General features: G+C 36.8%; 2 protein-coding genes across 4 annotated transcripts; both read right to left on the bottom strand.

Moving 5' to 3' along the window:
• Positions 1–12547: 12547 nt before the first annotated feature.
• Positions 12548–16016, bottom strand: LOC130954526 (multiple C2 domain and transmembrane region protein 14). The gene has a single exon (XM_057881277.1). It carries the CDS (start codon positions 15686–15688, stop codon positions 12674–12676), a length of 3015 nt encoding a protein of 1004 aa, XP_057737260.1. The 5' UTR covers positions 15689–16016; the 3' UTR covers positions 12548–12673.
• Positions 16017–17207: 1191 nt separating this feature from the next.
• Positions 17208–22918, bottom strand: LOC130954166 (protein ABC transporter 1, mitochondrial). 3 transcript variants are annotated; one of them, XM_057880903.1, is made up of 9 exons: positions 22151–22918; positions 21317–21542; positions 20522–20674; positions 20116–20274; positions 19558–19717; positions 19244–19353; positions 18927–19043; positions 17932–18333; positions 17208–17441 (listed from the first exon to the last, which is right to left on the bottom strand). In XM_057880903.1, exons 1-8 carry the CDS (start codon positions 22732–22734, stop codon positions 17932–17934), a joined length of 1911 nt encoding a protein of 636 aa, XP_057736886.1. In that variant the 5' UTR covers positions 22735–22918; the 3' UTR covers positions 17208–17441. The 3 variants fall into 3 exon arrangements, with proteins under 3 accessions (XP_057736886.1, XP_057736887.1, XP_057736885.1); XM_057880904.1 differs by having other exon boundaries at positions 17240–17435; XM_057880902.1 differs by lacking the exon at positions 17208–17441 and having other exon boundaries at positions 17683–18333.
• Positions 22919–23216: the final 298 nt, after the last annotated feature.

Below are 23216 nucleotides of genomic sequence, written 5' to 3'. Positions count from 1 at the left end.
AGAATCTCTTGTGGTTGATTTTTTGGACCTATACCACTTGTTTTTTTCTCTCCTCTTAGTAGTTTCTTCTTATTTTTCATAGTTTTTACCTAACAATGATAACAATAGCACCACCAAGAGTTAAATATATATAACAAAGACTATTCAGTTAGGACAAAACTAACAAAACAACCTTATGGTTCACACCAACTCTAGCCACATTAGGGCCTTATTGTAGTTTCCATCTCCTCCTTCCTGCTATCATATACAACAAATGAACATTACCATCATTTTTATAGTCAATTAAACCCTTGACCAAAGTAAATTGAGACATTTAAATCCCTAACCACTTAACTTTAAAGACAAATCGATCCTTACTTAGTTCCATACATGCACATTGGTTGTGTTTTCAGAGACATCAACTCCAACCGAGTGAGCTTTCTTCTTCACTCCATTTGTCCTCCTTTCTTTTTTAGTCATTGATTTTCAGTTTAGATCTGTTGGAGGATTGGTGCATGTTTTATAGTAGTGGCCTTTTTGGCCACATTTGTTACAAGTGACTTCAAATATTTTCTTTGCCTTGTTGGGATTCATCTCAGTTTCCACTGGATCAATTCTTCTCTTTACCTTTGGTCGATGTGCTGGTCGTTTAATTGGTAGAGGCAATAGCCTTGGGGCATCAGTGGACTCCTAATACTTTTCACTATTTACTGGCTTCATTGTGTGGGCATAAATAACTCTGATTGCATCTATTGTTAGCCAGGTGTGTACGAGGTCTTCAGGATTCACACCAATTTTATACATCGCTGCTACTGCATGTCTACAAGGCATGCCTGGAAATAGTACTCAGTTAGATGCATAATAAGATAAATTCACAGAGATATAAATACTAACAATGACCATACTAGTTAACTCCCAAACGTTGTAGGTGCAGGTCCTTTGTGCAAGCTTAACCCCAACCTTGTGTCCTTGCTTATGAACTTTAAAGAGGACTCTATCATTATCACCTGCCCAAATAGCTATTCATTTACTTGCTTTAGGCTTGATGAATTCTTCCAACCTCTTGTGCTGAACTGGAGCTAATTTTTCAATATGATTTTTTAACTTCTTCTTGTGTAGGGCCATCTTCCTCATGACATAATACCTTAGATCGTCTATCATTGTTAGTATAGGTCTTCCTCTATATTCAACTATTTTCGCGTTCAACACCTCGCACAAGTGTCCTTGCACTCATTGGGTACCACTGCAAAGGCCACCACATAAAAGTGGTTATTGGCATCTTGACCCACTACACTTAATAGTTGTCCACCATAATACCCTTTTAGAAATCATCTGTCTAAACCCACTGCATCCCTCTTTGAACCTTTTCTTACAGGCTTTCATGCATATGTACAACCGATCAAACAGAGGGGGAGATTCAGGCTGAGGAATAACCTTCATCAGTGCTGTTGAACCAGGGTTACTACTATGTAACTCCATCAGGTAATCCCGAATTTTTTCATATTGAGCTTTCTCATTGCCTAATACAACCTCCCGTGTAGCTTTCAATGCCCTGCTAATAATTTTTGTACTGACATGGACATTGTATTCCTCAACCATGTGTTTCATAGACTGTTTTGGCTTCATATCAGACTGTGTTAGAAGCCTCTTCACCAATTTCAATGTAACCCAGGCCCTGTCAGCTAAGTTGCTTCCAAAGTCCCTTCCACAGTTATACTAATTAAATAGAGTTTTCACTTGATAGCACCTATTGGCACTATTCCAAGAAGTCAGTATCAACCAGGGACAAGATTCTCCAGCACATAAAGCCCTTACTTTTTGCTTCTCATTCTTAATGTATATAACATTCTTACCCTCATAAACAAAATAGTCTTTCAGAGCTTGTTTGAATATATCCATTGTAGGAAACATCTGTCCAACCTTAAACTCCACTTCACCATACTCAGTGTCTTCATTATATGAGTCATATGCTGTCGTCCCCTCATCATCACTGAAAATTGGACTGTTGAAGGCTTCACTTTCGTATTCATAGGGCATATCATAGTCATTATCATTTTCTAAATTGTTTGGGTCAATGTTGGATCCAAAACGTAGCACATCATCTACAGGGTCACTACTTTGCTGTTTACTTGGGCCTGCATCAACTGAATGATGTCCATTTTTATCCTTGCTCCCATCATTAGACTTTTTATCCTTCAAGATATGCTTTCTCCTCACACCAAAATACTTCCTTGAGAAAAGTCTCTTAGCAGTACTATGGGAGATGTCCCTGTCATTACCTTTCTTCTTGCTTTGGGTTACAAATTTTTTGGAGTAGACTTCTTATCTGTCTTCTTGTTAAGCACTCTCTCATTAGAACTAGTGTCAGAATCCTCCTCATAACCAGCTGGAGGTGGTTTTCATGCCTCATCCTCGGCACTCTCATATCTGTCATCAGAACTTGATGACGAATCACTCAAAACAAAACTTCCAGATGCCAAGCCATCCCCTACCACCTCTGGCATATCTGCAGGATGGTTAAAATAAATGTAAAACTCCTCACTGTCTCTGTTCTTAAGTTTGTTCTCCCTCATCTCATTAATCTCATGATCACCTTTAATGGGATGAAGCCCAAATTCCATGTCAGGGGCCAATATGTCATACCAATGCATCTCCTTATACTCAACATACCCCAACTCCTTAAATAACAACCAAATCGAAAAAATTCACATAATTCAAATCCATTTATGGGAACCTCTTCTCTTTACTATCCATATAACTCATATATCTTCCACTGTCTCTCACAAACTTTTTCCCGTGACGAAACACGGGAATAGCAAAATATTCAGACATCTGTAGTATAATATAATACATACATTAAAAAAGAAACTAGCATACAAATTTAATTTGACTCTATTTCAATTTCACTTCTAAATTAGAAACCCTAATTCAATTTCTATTTACAGTAACATTGTTTATTATTTCTCTTTTTCTTGGACCACACACACAATGTACATGGCAAAACATGTTAGAATTATTGAAAACGACAACACACATTTGAAAGGCAATGGAAGGACCACACTAACCTGGCACGTCGCAAACGCCGTGCAATCTCCGTCCAGGCTTCAACCAAGCTCCGTCAACCACACTATCCAACCACCGTCAACAATAATATGTGGAGGTCAGTCAGCAACCTTGTCAGCAACACTGTCAGCACGTCACTCCAACTTCGAGAGGTCAACGATCACTACAAAGGAACGACTCTTGCTCTACTAGGGTTTTCTAGTAATTACTGGAGCAACACAGGAGGCTTATATGGAAACCCCAACGTCACATTCCCTTATTCAATCGAAACGCAACGTCTTAGACCAACAAAACGACGTAGTTTTAGGTCTTCAAAGGGGGACAGACCGACTCCTGTCCATTTTCAAATGGCCAACATGGAACTTAATAGAGTGTTAACCTCCAATTCAGCAACGTTAACTGATATGTAGGCAATTTTCGTCTATTTTGGTCAGGAAAGATGACGGAAGAACTGAGAAGTCTCACGGAAATATGAAAGAAAGACCGATTTGTCCCTTTTTTTTTTTACAAGGGTCGCGACGTCCATCGAAAAAAAGATAGGGATCAAGTTTGGTGTTCACTCAAGTGTTAGAAGTTTAAATTTTATATTATATGTGTAAAATTGGTATTTGATACACCAAATTAAAATTCATAATAAATTAATTATTAACTTATTAAATAAAAAATAGTATGTGCGAAAAAAAAACTTTGTTTTAGGATTTGAGAGTACTAGCAATGATGATACCTCCTAATTAATGTTCAATATTTTTTCTTTTACTATCTGATGGGTTCATTCAATAGTACGGTTGTTAGCAGATTCAGGCTATCAAATAAATAAGAGTCTTGTAAAATGAGTAAATTCCACTAAATGATACTACATGAAATCATGAATATGGATCACCTCTTTATTTTATAGATTGCAAATAATAACTTTATCTAATAACATAAAAGATATCTTGGTAAGTTATCCGTTATATATGTCGCCTCTCTGAATTTTCTGTAAGTTGCGAAAAGCAATTTTTTATTTGCTTTTTCTACATTTTACAAATTGTAAAAAGCAATATATATATATATTTTTTCAACACGTGGATGTTTTTTGAATTTTTACAAATTGCAAAGAAATAGACTAGTCCATATTTTTATACATTATGTTAGACATTTATTCTGATGAATTACACCAACTGAAATACCATTTAAGAATTAATTTCTGAAATTATCTTTATTTTTTATTTATTTTATTTTCTTTGAGGTTGGTGTATTATCCTTTTAAAATTGGAATAAAAATCAAATTAAATTTTGAATGAGAAACATATCATAAATAACTAATAATTGCAACTCGTATACATACTTTAATTTCATCAAAGGAAGAAAACAACGTATGTACAAAATGCATGTATACGCGCCACGCAATAATCAATAATGTATGGTAGGAGTAGAATAAAGAAGAAAATGAATAAACGTATCTAGTGGCAAAATAGGTCGAGTTCGCCGAGCCGATCCGCTAAATCTGCTTAAAAAAGCGGGTCGAGTTAGAATTTAAAATTCGCCAAATTAAAAAATTCGTATAGTCAAATTGGCAGATTTTGGCGAGACGGAGCGGACCGGTTCGCCAGACCGAAAATTAACATTTTTTTCATTTTTTGTTTTTATTTTTTTTAGTTATTAACTTTATTTATTTTATTTTACAATTTCGTATATATGCTCAAATTATGTGACTTATTTTTTAAAATAAAAATAATTTTATTGACAAATATTATTTTGAACAATTTTATTAAGTTAAAAATAAAAAATATAAAAAATATTATAATTTGATTATTTGTATTTAATTTTTTAATTATTATTTTTTGGTTAATTTTAATGAATTTTATTTAAAAAAAAAGAGTCAAGCAAACTAATCCGCCAACCCGCCAATTTGTCATAAAATGAGACGGGTTAGCATTTTGAATTCATTTTAGTTGGCGAAACAGATCGGTCCGTCTCATTTATAGAATAAACTTAGATGAGACGGGCCAGTCTGCTTTGCCACCTCCTATCTATATATCAATTATTTCAAGCATGAATCGCATGGAATGTCTTCAATTTTATTTATATATAATATTTTTTTCTGTATATTTTCTAAAGGTTTATTTTTGTGTTTGATAAAAGTATTTTTTATTTTTGTAAAATGTTCGTGCGTGGTATGAGACGATTATTTTTCAGACGATTGGTATGAGATGATTGTGGTAGCTTCAACAAGTTGGGGCAGTGTGGAATTGTGCTTTAGTTTTCTAGCGTGGCAACAACATAAGGAGTGTACCTCCTGCGGTAAACGCAGGCGCTTTTTTTTCTCTATGAGATACGCCTAGGAATACAAATTATATATTTAAAAAAATTAAATAATATATATATTTACAAATATATAATAATTGATTTTAATATATAAATAATATTTTGAATGAATAAAATATATGTATAATACGTTGATATTCTAAAAATTATTTAAAACGGTAATTTGAGTATGAACTTAAAGTCTAGACTTTTTATGAGACAGTGTTTGACTTGTTCTATTGCCGAAGTGTCACCGTTCGAGATTCTCGTGAAGAGGTGGGAGTGGTACTTGCAAAAGATTTCGATACTTAAGTTAGCAAGGACTTTAGACAGGTTTATAATAGATTGGGACGTGAATATACTTGAAATATGTCAGTGTATTTATAGTAGAGTCGATAACCACCTTTTTAAAGTAGTTCTACCTTTGTAGGCTGGTAACCATTCCCTTTATCTCGGGAGTTTGTTGAGATATATTTTTGAGTGAAAATAGAGATAGTAGAAAAAATTCAGAAAGACAGTTACTTATTTGGATAAGCGGAATTGAACCCCCTTGTTGCGTCCGACCTCTTAGGAGGTCTGGTGAATGGAAGAAGGCACCCTTGAGGGGTCTTTGTCCTTACTGGGCCTGGCTATATTTGGGTCAGAGTATGAACAGTGCCCCTATTTGAATCCGAACTTTTATGAGGTCGGGCCCAAATATTTGTGGCTCTAGTCTTCCTTGTGGGATATGCCACATTCAACAGGTCGGGTATTCGACGTGTTTCAAAATTTGAAACATTGCCACTTTAATAAAATGGCTAATGTTACGCGGCAATTTTCTGAAAATCCGTGTGTGCCTTTATAGAGGGGTGTAAAATATCTTTTTTGCCCTTTGTTTATTGTAAAGGCTTCGCGTCTTTCCTCTTTTCTCTTTTCCCTTTTCGAAAATGCTCTCTTTGCTTTCGTTTTCTTTAACGAAGACCCTTCGCTCTTCTTTTCCTTTTCTTACTTCATAACAATGTTCTAGTTCAAGATATCTCCATTTAAAATCTTTTGAAGATTTCTGTGTGCTTCGAAGAGGAACGTTCGAGATTTTGTGCCCTTTTATTTTTGTGCTTCATCAAGGTTGGTGCTTTTACTCTCTTTTCAGTTATTTTGGGTTTTTATATCTTCTTTTGGATGATATGATAATTGGAGATATTTGTTGGAGGTGGAGTTTTTGTATTTTCTTTAACTGCCACGGCTTGTTTGTTCTTAAAAACGTAAACATTTTTTCAACTTGTCTATTGTCTGAGATTGTTGCTATGGAATTTGATTGTGTTACCCCTAAATGGTGTCATGTTTGTTTGCTCAAAAGTGACACCATTTCCTAATTGTTGAATTCGTTTGTGAAAAAATTATTTAAAATCGTGTTTTTAACGTTATCCTATGAAAATACGACTTCCTTTGCTTGGTGTCCGAGTTTGTTTTGTGACGGCTTCTTTATTTATTGTATTTGTAGGTATAGCTTTATGTCTTGATCTGTTATTCATGATATGTCAAAAAAAATTTCCTCTTCTCTTTTAACTTGGGTAGATACTTCTGTCTTTACTCCTGTTCCTGTGATTAATAGATAGTATACCGAGACTTTTTGTAGACACTATAGGTTGTGTGAGAACCGAAAAGATGAGCGAAACTACGAGATAGTGATAGCTGATCCCGAGGAGAGGGTGTGTTTTTCCCCACTAGAGAAGTCGGAGCGCTCTTTCTTTTATGCCTATGATTATTTTTTCATTAAACCATATATTAGACTTCCATTTTTCGACCGTGAGATCAATGTCCTCTGGACTTACAATGTTGCACCTACCCAATTACACCCTAACTCTTGAGCATTTCTGAAGATATACCAGCTCCTTTGTTAGGAACTAGATATCCGGCCTTCTTTTAGAGTGTTCTTTTATCTCTTTGTTATGATCAAATCTTTTAGTTCTTCTAAAAAACTAGGTTGGGTGTCATTTTGAGCTGTCCAGGGGAGAATTTTTTTTTTCATTTTTGAGGAGTATTTTCATAATTTCAAAAATTACTTCTTCAAAATACGAGCTGTCGAGACCTTTCTTCTTAGATGAGAATGATAAACCCTGTTTTTCATTATATTAGAAAGAGAAACCCGTGATAGCCAAATGCAATGTAAATGACTTAGATGACCTTGAGAAGAGTGTAGTTGGCTTATTTCAAGAGTACTGGGACCGAACTCCTTATTTGGACACCCAAAAATTCTTAGAGAATCCCAGTCAACTTCAGTCCGAGCTAGATAGCTGTTACAGTCCAAAATGAGTCATGACCGGCACTTAGAAAAATAGTCCCCTAGCAAGCCTAACCAACTCAGATATAAGTTGAATAAAAAGTTACAAATATTTTACAAGTTCTAAAATAAATAATTATACATTTTTAACAAAATTAGAATAATTAAGAACGGTTGAATCCTGCCTGTGATATATGGAGCATATACATCTAGGAACTCGACAAAAATAGATACTCATTGCAGATCGTGGCTCTTGATTAGAAAGTCTTACATAGTCAAGTATTTGTTCCTGAAAAATATTTTTTAAAAAAGGGATGAGTTTTGCAACTCAATGACTAGACAATACATCTATAATCCACATGAGACCATATAAACATTATTATCAAAGTAATTTTAATTAGAAAAGAGTAGTTGATAATAATAAGTGAATCAATAAGGGAGTTCTCCTACAGAAATTAAATCAAAAGTCCACACTTGGGCGGCTCCACCTCTAAGGGTAGCCCTTTCCTCTTGTGTGTCCGTACGGAATAACAGATCCAACGTGTGGCCTACACGTTAAGCTAGCAGCGCCCCTGCTAATTGAGGTCTGAGCCAGATGCATCTAGGTTAACGTCATAACTGCCATTAACTACGGTTTTCTAAATACGATTCAAAACATATAATTTCAATACAACAAATCTTTGATCTTTTAAACATATAAGGTATCGAATCGAATCAAATCAAATCAAATAATATTTTCTCATAAAAAATCTTTTCCAATCATACTTTTTCAATCATAAGAAATTTCAAGCATATTTCACCATCTTTGAAGTAAGTGAGTACCAACAAATACTTCAATACTTCAAAAACAAATATTCAAGTAAAATCAAATATTTTGGAATAATGCAAAATTTCATAAAAAATATATATATAGTCTCATGGATAGTTCCAAAAGTATAAACTTCATAAAAACAAATTATTCAATTATAATAAATCAATTATTTTAATCAATTTTAAATCGTTCAAGATAAATATAGTGAGTATAATTCAAATATCATAATACATATATGTCCAAAATAATTATAAATACATAATCAAACAATTATGACTGTAAAGTCTACCCACAATTTGGTTCTAAGGGACCGAAGAGACCAAACCCAGAATGCCGAATTAAAATGTGAGAAAGGTTGGAATAAAATGGAACAAAAGGACGCAGAATTTGGACCGAGTCAGTGGCAGCAACTTCAATTCAAATAGCAGTAACGACTACGTCACGGATGTAATCTCGGCAACAGCAGCAACATCACTACCACTTCAATGTAAAGGTATAGCAGTGGTGGTTCTTGGCAGCAACAATTCCAACGACTTCGGCGGCAACATTCATGGCCCTAGAGACTCCGACAACCAATGAAAAACTAAAAGTAGGAGCAGAGCAGGACAATTCCTTCTCCAGTGACCTTTTCCACCTGCAACGGAGACAACCGCAATGATAATGGAAGGACAGAAGGCCGGGTCTACGTCGCGGTGTTGGAAGGCAGTAGCATTTTGGCGACGAGCTCCAGCAGAGCTCCCCTTTCTCTTTCTCGTTCGCGCCTTCCTTTTCTGCCCTGTTTGGCGATGACGATGACCTCAACCGGGACGACGACTGTCTCGATCAACGGCAACGGCAGCGACGGACACCGCAACGATGACATGACTCCCTTCTTCTTTTCCGTCGCGCACTTTTCTCTTTCTCCATGGAAGGTCTGCGATCTCACTCTCATCTCTCTCGTGCGCCTCTTCTTTCCTCTGCTATGGCAACAGCAGCGCCCTCCCCCACCGGCGTCGTCTCTTTCCTCTTTTCCCTTTCTTCTTCCTTTCTTCTTCAATCGCTTCCCTTTTGATTTCTGTTCTCCCCCCTTCTCTCTTTCTTTCTCCTATTTGTGGGTGTATGTGTTGTAGCATTAGGGATTTTTGGATTAGGGTTAAGGTTGGAAAGAGAGGGATAAGGCTAGTTTATGAATTTTGATAAAATTAGAGGGTAGGGCAATCATAAAAAAAAAAGTTTGGGACATTACAGTAGCTTTCTTACCTTTTACTTATAAATTTTGGTTGTGAGTTTATGTTGACGACTAATAAGTCTTTACTTTTACTTTGCAGAAAGAATGACTCATAAATCTGCTGCTATGAAGACACTGCGGGCGACCAGGAAGAACGCTGTGGTTCGGGATATACAGTCAAAGAAAGCTGGTGACACTTCCACCCGACCTTCCCATTTAAAGTCGGACTCGGGTGCCTTAGTTTCAAAAAAGATTATATCCGTCCCGACAACTCGTCTAATTCATCCTAACTCTCCTTTAGACAGTGCCATGGCCCGTCCTCTCCCTTCTTCCTCTGAATTTCCTCCAAAAAGACAAAAGACTATCGAGGAAAGGAGTATTTATGAAAAGGATTTCGATGGACTCGTTTGGAGTGAAAATCACATTCTCTCCTACCGCCATATCAGTATGAACGATGTGATTCTCAAGAACCATCTCCAACTCCTGGCCCGTGGTGAAATTCGGACTACAGATGCATGCGCCGCCTTGAAAAGGGGGATTGAAAAGGGGCTCAATCTAACTTGGACTATGAGAATAAAGAGATTAATAGTGAAATATGATTCTCAATGAGTGGTAGCTACTCTCAATAGCCAAAGACATCTACAAAGACACTTAAATGGATTAATTAGAAGCATTAATAATTGGGAAAGAAAAAATTGGATGATCCTTTTAAGGGGTGAACGTAGATCGGATATGACCAAATTTTCGATCCTATCTGCACTAAAATAATTGGATCGGGTCGGATCCAATATCTGCTGTTTTTAAACTTGGTTGGATCTGATCCGCACATTATCCGTAAAATGCAAAAATATTTTTAAAAGCTTATTTTTGTTAAAAAAATCAATAAAATTTATTTTTTATATCCTTTTAAATATGTTTACTCTTAAAGTAATATTAAACATATTTTTTTAAATAATAAATTAAAATAATACAACATATATGATTATTATTAGTTGAAATAAAATATAAAAATAATATACTTATTTATTTCTTTATTTTTGCGGATACAAGAATATGCGAATACCTATACAAAATCTGCAATCTGATCCAATTACTATGTAGATCGGATCCATATCCGCAATTTTTTTGATCGAATTTAGATAAATATCGCAGATATGCGTATTGGATCCAATCCATGAATATCCCTACGATATTATAAAATAAATTTACTAAAATAATTATGTAAAAACTAATTTATATAACACGTTATACGAAGTAATCAAATGAAATCATCAATAACATATCATGTACTAACCTAATAACTCATCCATTATTTATTCTTCCAAGTGATCAAATTTTTATTTTATTATACTTTTCTATTTTTGAAACAAACATTTATGTAATAAAAGTTTGTATTTAAGGTTCTGTAAAGATTGAGCTACAAGCCTACGACTAGAAGATCCATTTAAATTCGTCAACACAAAATCAAAATCATTTTGTAGAATTTTTATTGGGTTAATTGAGTCAATCTCACCTTTTTTAATGCGACACATCAAGGATTAAACAGAGCTTTATTTAAAGATTTAATGTTGATCAAAAAATTATTGTATGTATAAAATAAAATTTAAATTTTTAATATTTATTTAAATGGATGAATGAGTTAACTAAATGGCAAAATTAAATTAATTTGAGTCAATCTCACTGATAATACTAAGTTGCGTAGTGATAATTGTTACGTTGCTGTTACTTCACTCAATTTGAAATTTGAAGGGTGATCACCAATAATCAGCCGAGTAATTCCCTCACATCATACCTTCACTACTTAGTTAAGGAATCACCAGATCACAATTTCTTTAATTTTTATCATTTTCTCTTCAATTCAGTCACTCCAAACTATTTCAAACTGTTTTTATAAGCACATCATAAATAGCAAAAATGATCTTTTTAGAAAAATATATATAAATTTATCCTTAGTTTGGTAAAGATGATAATGATTCGGCGATACATGGACATATATTCTTTTTTTTGGTCGGTGATGGACATATATTCGAATGAGAAAAATAAAGAACGAAGACAAGAAAGAGAAAGTAGACATAGAAGTAGACATAGCAATTATTAAGCAATATTGGGCTTCAAACTAAATAGGCCTGAAGCCTTTCTTTTTTTTTTATTTCATTTATAGTTTTGGATTTGCCATAAAAAAAATTAACAACAACAATGTTAGATGTATATTAAAATTAACTATTAAAATTAATTATTAATATAAAATATTTATTAAAATATAAAATATATAATATTACATGTATTAAAATATAAAATATATATTAAAAATAAATTAAATAATATATATTTATATACAGATATATAATAATTGATTTTTGTGACAGACTTTAGTGTATAAATAAATTTTTGAAAGAAAAATGTTGAGCTCAATTTTTTTATTTTATATTTATTTAGTATTACACATAAAAAAAGTAAAATTGATTTGTCAAGTCAAGACGTGTATCTTTTTTCTTTTCTAAATAAAATTTACGTCAAAAGAATTTATATGCAACATTTTTTTTATTTTGTGAGCACCTTTTGTTTGTGTAATAGATATACAATATTAATTGTTCACAATTCACATTGGTCCCTTTTATCATCTCTACATAACCAGTGCAAAATTGGGGGTGGTTGTCTTATTCCCTCTGATTGCGTCGTATTTCAAGAAGCTAAGCCCACTTTTTTAGTGCATAATCAACCACTTTACACGTCCGAAAAAAAAAATCAACCACTTTAAGCCTCGTTTTCCGACCAAAAAGGAAAGAAAAAAGATTCGTTAGTCCTTAAAACAAGATTCCTTGAACTTATTGAATCCATAAATAAACAAATGAAGAATATATGAGTCTACCATAGCGATTAATTAACCCTAAACATAAAACGAAGATAAAAAACATAAGAAAAGAAAAGAATGGTCCTACACTTCAGCTCAAATCTATATTTATATTTATCAATAATTCAATATCAGTGCTAATACACTATGATATATTGATATTTCATGCTGTTTTCAAATAAATAAACCAATTAATAAATAAAATACCACTATATATCAGATAATCTGATCAGAAAGAGAAGGAAGTCTTCTATAAAAGTTGGCAGAAACGGAAGGCATGTCATCACGAAACCTTGGATGGCGAAAGTAATAGAAACCAGCTCCCAAAACAAAACCTTTAAACGGCACCACGTAGAACACCAACGACAACACGAAGCACAAAACGGCAAACATCGCCGTCGCCCTTGGGTCCCGCCAACTGAACAGAGCTTCCAATCGCTCTCCCTGAGCTGCCACGTCACCAAGCAAAGTCTGCGCCCTCCCCGCAAGCGCCCGCACCCTATCGTACCTGATCCGCACCACCTCCGGGGACCTCGTCGTCGGAAACCCGTCAAACTCCTCATCCAGCTCGTCCAAACTCACCATGTCCACACACGAAACCCTCGGATCCATGCTCTGTGGGACCCTCTGCCGGTAACGGAATCTCAACAGAAGAATCAAGAAGCAATACATGAATGCAGTGGGTAGAACGAGAGAAGGGCAGAAGACTATTGCCAAAAGAAGCACGTGCATTAGAATAGTAGTGGGAGGATGCACCCACCTTCGGATCCCGTCAAACCAACGCGCCAGAGACGCGGCGCGTGAGATGCAACTAATCACCCTGAACCAATTCGCCTTGCTTCGTCTCATGCTCCACACGTGAGTGTCTGAATCTAACATGAACTGAACCACCTCATGACCCAAGGGCGGTTCAGACCGGGCCAGTCGAGCCGTCACGATCCTCATAGCCATGTGACGTAGAATATCTTGTTGGGCTGGGCCGAATGGTTTCACATAATGCATTCTTGGAAGAATTGGGCTTGTGTAGGCCTGCATTAAACTCAACCACGACGAGCATGAAAATCTAACTGCAATTTCTATCTCTCCCATCTTCTTGGCTCCACTTGGCAGCAAAACGGTTAGAGAGTAGGAATGAACGTAAACCCGGTTGGTATCCAACGTGGACAAACGCACGCGAATTTTCCCCAACCTAACATCTTTATTCAGCTTCCCCTCTTCAGAACGCTTGTACCTTCCGTTATCGAACACACCAATTGTGAGGACTGTGCAAGGGTCATAAACATCCCATGTGTATTGTTCATTCCATCGCGGGTTAAACCGGTCAATGATGGTTCGGGTTCGGATCCACTTGGGTCCATATTTGGCCACCGCGAAAGCATCGGTAGTGCCACGTGTTCCGTCCTTGGTCTTCACGGGGAGGAGGTTAGTGGCGCCGCGAATTCCCACCTCAAGCAAACCAATTGGAGCCTTGCATAGTTGTTTGGCCGATGCACGAGCGTCGCTAGTCACGTGAGTTGCTTCGTCGATCACGTGATAGCCTCCTTCCAGGCACACCCGAACGTGAATCCTTCCCGTGTAGGGACGGGACTCGTCATCACTAGATAAATTGAACCATCTTGACTTTGGCTCCGCTCCAACATCTGTCCGCCGTTCGATTGATGACACGTGGATTTTGGCTTGGCCAACGGTTTGGGAGTTTGACACGTCCTCCACCGTTAAAACCAAGAAAGGCTCAAACGGCTCAGCTGCAACAAATACAAGGTCTTCATTCCATGTTGGGTTAGCCGAGCTTGACGCTGCTGAGCCGCCAGCCGATGTTCTTCCAGTCTTGAAAACCTGTGCGCCGAGTTGACCCTTCACTACGTAAAGCTCTGGACTCCTAAGCTTAGGCTCGGATCCCGAACCTAGCTGCAAGTCCTGCGTCTGGATGACCGTTACTCTCAGATACCAAAGCTTTGGGGAAAGATACACTTTAGCTCTAGTCTCCGGTATTAAACCGCCGGAATCAGACTGCCACGCCTCTTGAAACGCTTCGTCAGCCTGCGTCCCGATCCACACGGCCAGCATGACGTCATTTCCTGGCGACGTATCAGATTCCAGAGTGTACCATTGGGGAGCCAAAGGACTGTCCGGCGGCACACGCTTAGGCACTTCTTGCAAATCAAACGACACCGTTCCGAGTGAATTCTCGGTGATCTCTTCACCTTCTTTCTTTTCCTCGCACCACACTGAAACCTCCAACGACGTGGAATTGAGTCCTTCTTTATCAAAAGCAAAAACCTGATCCCAGTCTTTGTCTTCACTTTCACTCTTGGTCTTCACACTGTGTGTTCCGATCACGAGCTTCGCATAAACCTTTGAACCGCTTTCACTGCTGTTTGCTCGCTTTGCCTTCACCACGCGAACGTAGAGGAATGGAATGCGATCCACAAGATCGTAAGTGCTGCGACTACGATCGCTGCTCAAAGACCGTAGTTCGTGATCGTTCACGCTCAGATGATTATTCTCAGCTCGCTTTATTATCTCAATAAGCTTCTCCTTTTGTGGTTTTGCCAGATTCTGCACTTCTGCCTCCGGTTGTGGTGGTGCCGCCTCTGCCGGAGCCTCCTCCTTTGGCTTTGGATTATCCGGTGGAGCTTTCGCCTTTTCCTGTTCTTCTTCAGGAGGTTTGCTTTGTTCTTCTTCCTTCTTCTCCTCGTCCTGCTTATTCTCTTCTGATTTTTCTTCTTTCTCCTCTTCTTCTTTTGCGCTCTCCGCCGCAGGCGGAGGTGCGGTCTCTGCCTTCAGCTCGCCATCGGCCTCCGCTGACGGCGGCGGCGGTGGATCATCGTCAACGTAAGAGACTTTGAGTCCTAACTCTCCTTTGATCTGAGAGAACACGCTTCTCTTCTCCAACGGATAGTACACAATCTCTTCTGTACCAGACTTCACAACACTGCTTCCTGAGATTTTCACTTTTCCGAGAAAAGTGCTTCGCTTCCCCAGCTTCTTATCGTTATAGAGATTGACCTCTAACGTCTCTGAAGCCATTGAATCTTTATCATGAACAATAAACTCGAGCTTCTCGTCCCATTGAGGGTTGAGATCTCTGGATTTGGTAGTCGTTCTTCTTCTCTGGCCATCGAAATCCACAACGGCATAAGCACTTGCGGTTCCTTGGCCATCTTTCGGCATCAAATTCTTGGCGCTGCAAACCTCCACGATAAGCTTCCTGCCGGAATTTTCCGCCATTGATGAAGAATTTTCAGAGACAGAGAGAGTGAGCGATAATAATTGTGTTGGTTACCGTTAAAAAGTTAGTGGTAATCTTTCGGCGTTTGGTTTAGTGGAGCATCAATGTACTGTTGCATAAGAAGAAGGTCTTGAACGTTTTAAAGCTAAAGCGAGGAGCGTGTACACGTGGATTAGATCTGCCACGTGGCAGAATCTCGAGGTGTGTGATTTTTGGACCAGCAACTGAAAAATGATTTATTTTATACTGAGCACCGTGCCTGGTGCTGAATTGCTGTTGATGCTGGATTTATATGGCATTTTGGTGGAAGAATATTATAGAAGTGATTCTTTTTTTTCACTCATTAATTTTTCTGTGGTGAAACGTGAACATGATAAATGAATCGGAGGTGAAAATGCATTCTGCATGGGAAACGGAAAAAAAATTGAATGCGCAAGCAGTCAAGCACGCACTACTCATGTTTCATGTTTGTCCTGTTGCTTTTTTTTTTTTTTAAAGAAACTTTTATAGTATTCCTTTTGTTGTATCTAGTCAACAATCACTAACTAGTTTAGAAAAAGAAAGTGTCTTTGGGTTCATTGATCTATTCATTCATCATCGCATCTCTTAGTTTTGTTAAATTGGAAAATGGAATAGCTCTACATTTCATTTCTCTAACGACGATGTTGAAATATTTGTTGTATTATTATTTTTCATATGCCGTTTTGGGTAACTTGATTAAATAGTGTGACCATTTTTATCACATTATAACGTGCTTGATAGGTGTGAGAGTCAGTGCAAATCAAAGTCAAGTTGTTGTCGTCAATTAATTATTAATTAACAATGTAGATAAAGATATACTCATTGGACTGAGTTCCTACTGGATTTATTTTATTGAAACATATCTTTCTTAATTTTTTTTTCATTTTCTTTTTTAAGTTTTGCACGTTGCCTTGTGCATAGTTTACTGCAAGATAGAAACCCACTTGCACACTGCAAATATGAACGTTGTTTTTGTTTCTGGTCTTGGTGATTGTCTTTTTTTCGAGGGAAACTTTATAGAGAAAGACGATGCTATGAACTTCAATGTGATGGATCGTTATATGTTAAAATGATACACACACCCACTGACTGTTCATTGTACGACACTGACAAGATGCATGACGTTACTTGTATATTTAATAGCATTGGCTAAAGAAAATTAAATGTGGTTAAAATCTGCGTATTTCAATTCTATTATTTAGGGACATCCTCCACGGAACCCACCAATGGGGACACATTTAAATACGGCTGATTCTAACCGATTTGAATTGATTTAATAGTTAGTTTATTAGTTTACTTAAATAAATGTCAGATTTAAATCTCTCCTTCCTTAAATAAAACACGACAGATTAATTCTTAATCTACGTTGGAGGATACCATGAGAAGAAAGATACAGCGGATTCTAAGGCAATTAGATGTTCCACATAGCAAAAATTGAACTCTCAATATTTAATTAAGAGAGATTTAGAGAGATTTGTTTAAGGTTTGTAAACTAAATTCATAGAATAATGACTTAGGAATAATATAAGGTGTCATAACACCCACTTCACCGTTGAATTTAATTTTAATCAAATAATAGTGAATGGCAAGCTTACCTCGCCTTAGAGCATCTGCAACGAACACCAACAGACATCCAACATGATAATATCTCCATAAATACCGTAACTACACTCATTCCAGCATCCCTAACCAATAATCATCAACTTCTATGAACTGCCTAAGCACCTGAAACTGTCCATAATTTATCATTCAATGACTAATGATGACTTATTGACTTTAGTATGCAAGACAACGAAGGACCTCTAATTATATTCATAATATACAATGCACCCGTTGCTTGGAGCTCAGTACAACTTCTGGTGAACATTGATTACGATTTCCATGGCATTGCCACACCACTCTGGGTAGTTACTAGTAAGGAATATTCATATTTCATGTTAAGGATGACGGGAGAAAAACAATCCAAGCACAATTTTAAGGAATCAATAACTTTTTGAAAGAATCCGTACAACAAATAATAAACAACTCTATAAGCAGCTAAAATTACAAATGGGGGTAAGGGGAAATTGTCCCCAAAATTGACTCCACTTTTGTGGAGCAATATGAAATATTCTTGGACGCATAACTAGCATCCCAGAAGTTATTATTATAGCTGTGGTAGAAAAAACTAATTGAAGAATTGATAAAGAAAACAAAATACAAAATACAAAAAACCTATTACCTATGCGGATCCTGAGCCAGTGGATAATATCTCATTTGTTTCATCATCACCAAACCTATATTGATTGTACACTTCAAGCAATAATTCCCTACAAGGCACAACGGCCCCAATCTTAATGCATGCCAAAAATGCACCAGAAAGTTTTCTGTGCAGACTGTAAGCTTCATCAGGTGGCGGAGTCAGCCTGTGCTTCAGCATCGTCGCACCAAGGTGTGAAATGCTTGATGTAATGTTGGTGGACTTGAAGTCGAATCCACCGGATCTTGCAAATGGCAAACCCACAATGAAACCAGCTTGAACATGGGCATCGAGCATCACATCTGATTCCATTCCAGTGATGAACCCAAGTCTCTGGGACATCTCTATGACCCCATCCCTATCAGTATTTGCACATGCTAGAACCTGATCAATCGTGTATCATAAATAAAAATAAGAATAATAACATTTCCAGGAGTCTCTTAATCAATTGAATAATCAAACTTATTATGACCATTACTGTCTAGAGCCATTTTGATTCTCTTTCTCTATATTTCAAAATTTAGATCAATCCTTTCATAACTGCAAACAAATTGTTACTGATTTTCAGTTAAATGATGCAGCTTACCAGGTAAAAAAAAGGACAAAAAAGACATTTTCCAGTAATGCCAAATTTCATTTCAACATAGGTAAAAAATTCAACAATTACGACCACCAACTTTTTCCTAATTATGTGGGGTCAGCTATAAAGACCCACATCAACCACATGGATAAATGATACGACAACTAAACAATTAAGAGGGCCAAAAAGAGCAGTTATGAACCAACATCCGCTTGTAATTGCATACCAGATGTTACAGTAAAGTGAAGAAAAGAATGTGTAAATCGAAAACAAAGTAACATAAAATGGAACAGAGAAAATATTAACACAAACAACATTAGCACAAATTATGATCTTAAACAATTAAACCTCATGTCAGTTATTGAAGAGAATGATAATGGAGAAGAGGAGACCTAACCATTTGTAAATAATCATCAACAAATCTTTTGGGGTAATCCCGTGCCGCTCCAAAATCAATGAGATTTATTGTTTTCTTCGCTTCATCATATAAAAAGTTACCCCAATTAGGATCAGTCTGCATCAAAGAAACCACCTCCAACATTAAATGAGACCAGAAATACATGTTTACAGCCATAAAACAAACCCAAAACTCATCATTAATGATAAGAGCAGACCTAGTTCATTCGTTACAGATGACACACAATAGACAGTGTCAACTGTCAACAATGGCATATAATGACTTCAAACATACGGGAAGAATAACAAATAACATGCCTGCATAAATCGAAATACAAATAACTCCATCAATGTGAGCTCCAATAACATTTTCCCAATATAATTACGAGTTTCCTGGTCCAGCAAGGCTACTTTGTCAATTGTAATTCCTGTAACAAGAGAAAACACTTCCTTGTTAAAAACAAGTTGAAATTGAATAAAACTTGAAACAACATTTCTATTTATTCAATCAAAATAATGTAATAAAATTAGTCATTTAATTGACTGAATGGTTTTCAGAGTTTGCTGCAACTGTTAAGCAAGGTGCAGTAAAAGAATGTCCTGCAGGAGGAACAGGTAAAACTTGTAATTACCATGAACAAGTTCTGTAGTTAATACTTTTTTGCTTGAAAGATCATTAAAAACTATTGGAACATAAAGCCCTTCTGTGCCAGAAAGCAGATCTCGGAATCGCTTCTGACTTGCTGCCTCCAAGTTGTAATCACACTCACGTGATAATTCTTCTTTGGCCACCTAGGGAGAGGGAAAAAATACAAAAAAGATAAACATAAGAATCCAAATTGATGGATAAGGGACTCCAATGTCGTTTTAGACCAGAGCACATGGCTTAGACAGGACAAGGTGATGGGTGAAGAAAATAGAAAGAGGTAGTAATGAAAGTTGAAAGAGCTGCACGTATAAATACAGAACAAATTACCATGAAATGAATCTGCCATTATACCTAACATTTGCAGGTATTTTTTTGTTCAAAAAAAAGAGAAGAAAAGAAAAGAAAAAAGGCCAGCAAGCAAGGGGTAGAGGGACTATGTAATCCACACTCCCAACAATCGAGAAATTGAATTCAGGGTGTTTAAATAAAATGATTAACACAACTAAAGAGCATACAAGAATTCTAACAAAACAATACAAACCTTTATAGCCCTGTCAAGATAAAGTCCTTCAGGAATCAGATTTGTGTAATTCAAAAGAAGTTTCACATTCTCAATGTCGCTCTCAATGCTATTTGCAACACCAGGGTACTGAATTTTCATTGCAACTTGCATGCCATCCTTCATGACAGCTTTGTGCACCTAAATATTTTAGGAAGAACCTTGTTAGAAAATATTAAGTGTGACAACTAAAGTTGCATGATATTGTTGTTAGGACAATGCAAATTTTCTTGAGTTTAACATAACTGGAAACTTCAATTGTGGTTAGTGTAACTCTTTGCAAATTGAGAGTTTTGTATGTAATATTGCATAATCTCAGATGAGGATAGTGTAATTGACCCCAGATTTAAATCAACACGTAATTAAACAAATAAACAAGCACCCATACCTGGCCAATACTTGCAGCAGCTATAGGTTCATAATCAAAACTAATCAGCTTTGTTGACCAGTCAGGACCTAACTCAGCATTTAAAACTTCATTAAGCTGGCTCTTTGGCATCACATCTGCACCTTGGCGTACAATTTCTAATGCAGCCAGTATCTACAAATAGAACACAGAGAGTTTGCTTCTTAAGGCACATACATGGAGCCTATGACACTAGTCAGAAAATAAACATCTGATTGAGCACAATATGATATTAATTTTGCTAATCAGCATTTATAAAAATACAAGAGATAGTGGTAGCAAATATGATGAACTATAACCACCATTTTACACAAACTTCATAAACAAAATAATGCATATTCACAAGCTAATTACTGAAAATGCAAAAGATGAGAAACAATCATGAAACAGGAGCTAAAGCCACTAGACCATTTGAATGAAGAACTCGTGTTAACTGCTGATGATATTCAGTTCAGGTCGATTGACATCAAATAAAATCACACTACATTGAAACAGAAGACATGAAGAGGATTTGGAAGTACAATCCAATGCTGATGAAAATGATTTTAGCCTTTTAGGACCCATTTGGATAGCACCATCGTAAGTTTATTTTAACATTTTGGAATTCAAATCATAGGTTTAACTTTTGGTCCTGTTTGGGTATATAATATATTTAAGTACATCATAACTTATTCATACATTACTTTTCAAAAGTTCCATTTGCATAATCGCTTCAATACTATATCTTCTTAAATAGCATACAAACATAAAAGTGTGCATAATAGAAGAATCAAATACCGGAGCTGGAACAAGAGATTCATCCTGAATGCTCAACATCTGCCCAATTTTGAGGGCAGCTCCACGCATTCTACAAAGTGCAAGAGCCAACCGCTCTGCGTTCCTCTCAGACAAGAATGGAGAAAGCGGAGATTGGTTGTCTTGAGAATTAGGCATACCAAAGGCAAGCCTCCTGGCAGATTCCTGAAGTGTCCCCCATGCAAGACTAGCTCCTAGCCCAGCAAACCTAAATTCCCATATCAACACATATTACATCACTAGTTCTTAAAGAAACACTGTCTATTACAAGAACTACATTTAAAGCTAAACTTATCAACTCCGAATTTAGGCAATATTACACACGATAGTCCTTTTTGCCCTGTCTACACTGGTGCCACTACAAAGGTCCTCAGTGTCATATACTACTATAGTACAAGGCTACCAAGTCTAATATAAGTATATAGCCACAACCTAATTCTCAGAAGGACAAGCATATGTTTCTATAAACAAAAAAGACTTCACGTCTAATATCATCTAACACAATGTAATGTCTATAATCTAACGAGTAAGATTCTGAGGCCCATGTTAAAAACACAGTAATCTCTAATAAGTACTTAGAATACATGTTGGTTACCAAACAAACCATTAGACCAGGAATCAAATGCTTCATCACAGCCAATGAAAATTGAATTGAAAGTATCACAAGTCAACCACAAAAATTGATAATAGGACAGGTATTACTATTGTCTAACTAACCATTAGACCCAGAAACAAACGCCTCATCAAAGCCAATGAAAATTGCATTAAAAGCATAGCAAATTAACACAAAGTTAATACATTAGAAACAACACTAACCCAAGAGCCCTGGAAAACGGAGTTTCAGGAACCCTCCTCTCCCTCGGTCTTCGCCTCGTCACCGGTGGAGTAATAGGCGCCATTTCACCACTCCCCTCACCACCCACCTTCCCATTCTCATTCTCATTCTCTTTCACATTCACATCCACCTTACCCTCAGAGCTCCGAGCCTCGCTTTCCTCCGCCGCCAAAACACTCCCATCCGGAACGGCAACAACCGGAGACGAAGCCGCCGCAGTCGCCGTCCCTGCCTCGGAATCCGCGACCCTAGGGCGGTTTTCTTCAGAAGTCAAAACGACATCATTTTCATCATTTCTTGTTGTCGTTTCAGGGGGCTGTGAAGAGCTGAAATAAACGACGGAATCGGTAGAGGCGCGTTTGGGAGCGTGAGAAGATTGAGGGTTTGAGAATTGGCGAAGCTTGCCGCTGGTGATGCCGGAGAGGTCAGTAGCGGAGAGGACGGCGTTCTTGATTAGGGTTTGGAGGTCGGACTTTGCGGCGGGTTTGATGAATTCGTTGGCGACGAGGGAGAGGCCATTGAGGAGCCTGGTAAGGTCCTTCGTATTGAAGAATGAAGAAGGCATTGATTTATGTTGGTTATGGGTGTTGAGGATGGTTCTTTGAGTTGAGATTGAGAATGTTGATCATTTTCTTTCTGCTCATTCTATTTCATACTTTCAGTTGATTTCATGTCTCGCACGGAAGCAACCAAACATGGCTTTTGAACGCCGACGTGGGCGCTGTTCCATCCATGGAACTCAAAACCAAAAAATAGAAAACTTTCAGAAACCGAACCATTTAGTGTTCAAACATTTAAATATTCCATGAAAAATTGAGCCATCATCAAACCGATAAAATTAAACATTTAAAAGTTTATCAAAAAATAAATTCAAATTAAACTAGATGTAATAAAATAACAACAATGCTAGAGAACTAAAAAGGTATCACCAAAAAACTAGCCAAATGCTTCTGGGTGAATCTAAAATTTCTACGTGGATAGTGTTTATGCTAGGTATTAAGATGTTTATTCTACTAAGTTTTTTTGGTGACTAAACATAACACAAAG

This window comes from Arachis stenosperma, chromosome 10, assembly GCF_014773155.1.
Source record: "Arachis stenosperma cultivar V10309 chromosome 10, arast.V10309.gnm1.PFL2, whole genome shotgun sequence".
NCBI classification, from domain to species: Eukaryota; Viridiplantae; Streptophyta; class Magnoliopsida; order Fabales; family Fabaceae; genus Arachis; species Arachis stenosperma.
This window is presented reverse-complemented; position numbering and strand designations above follow the sequence as displayed.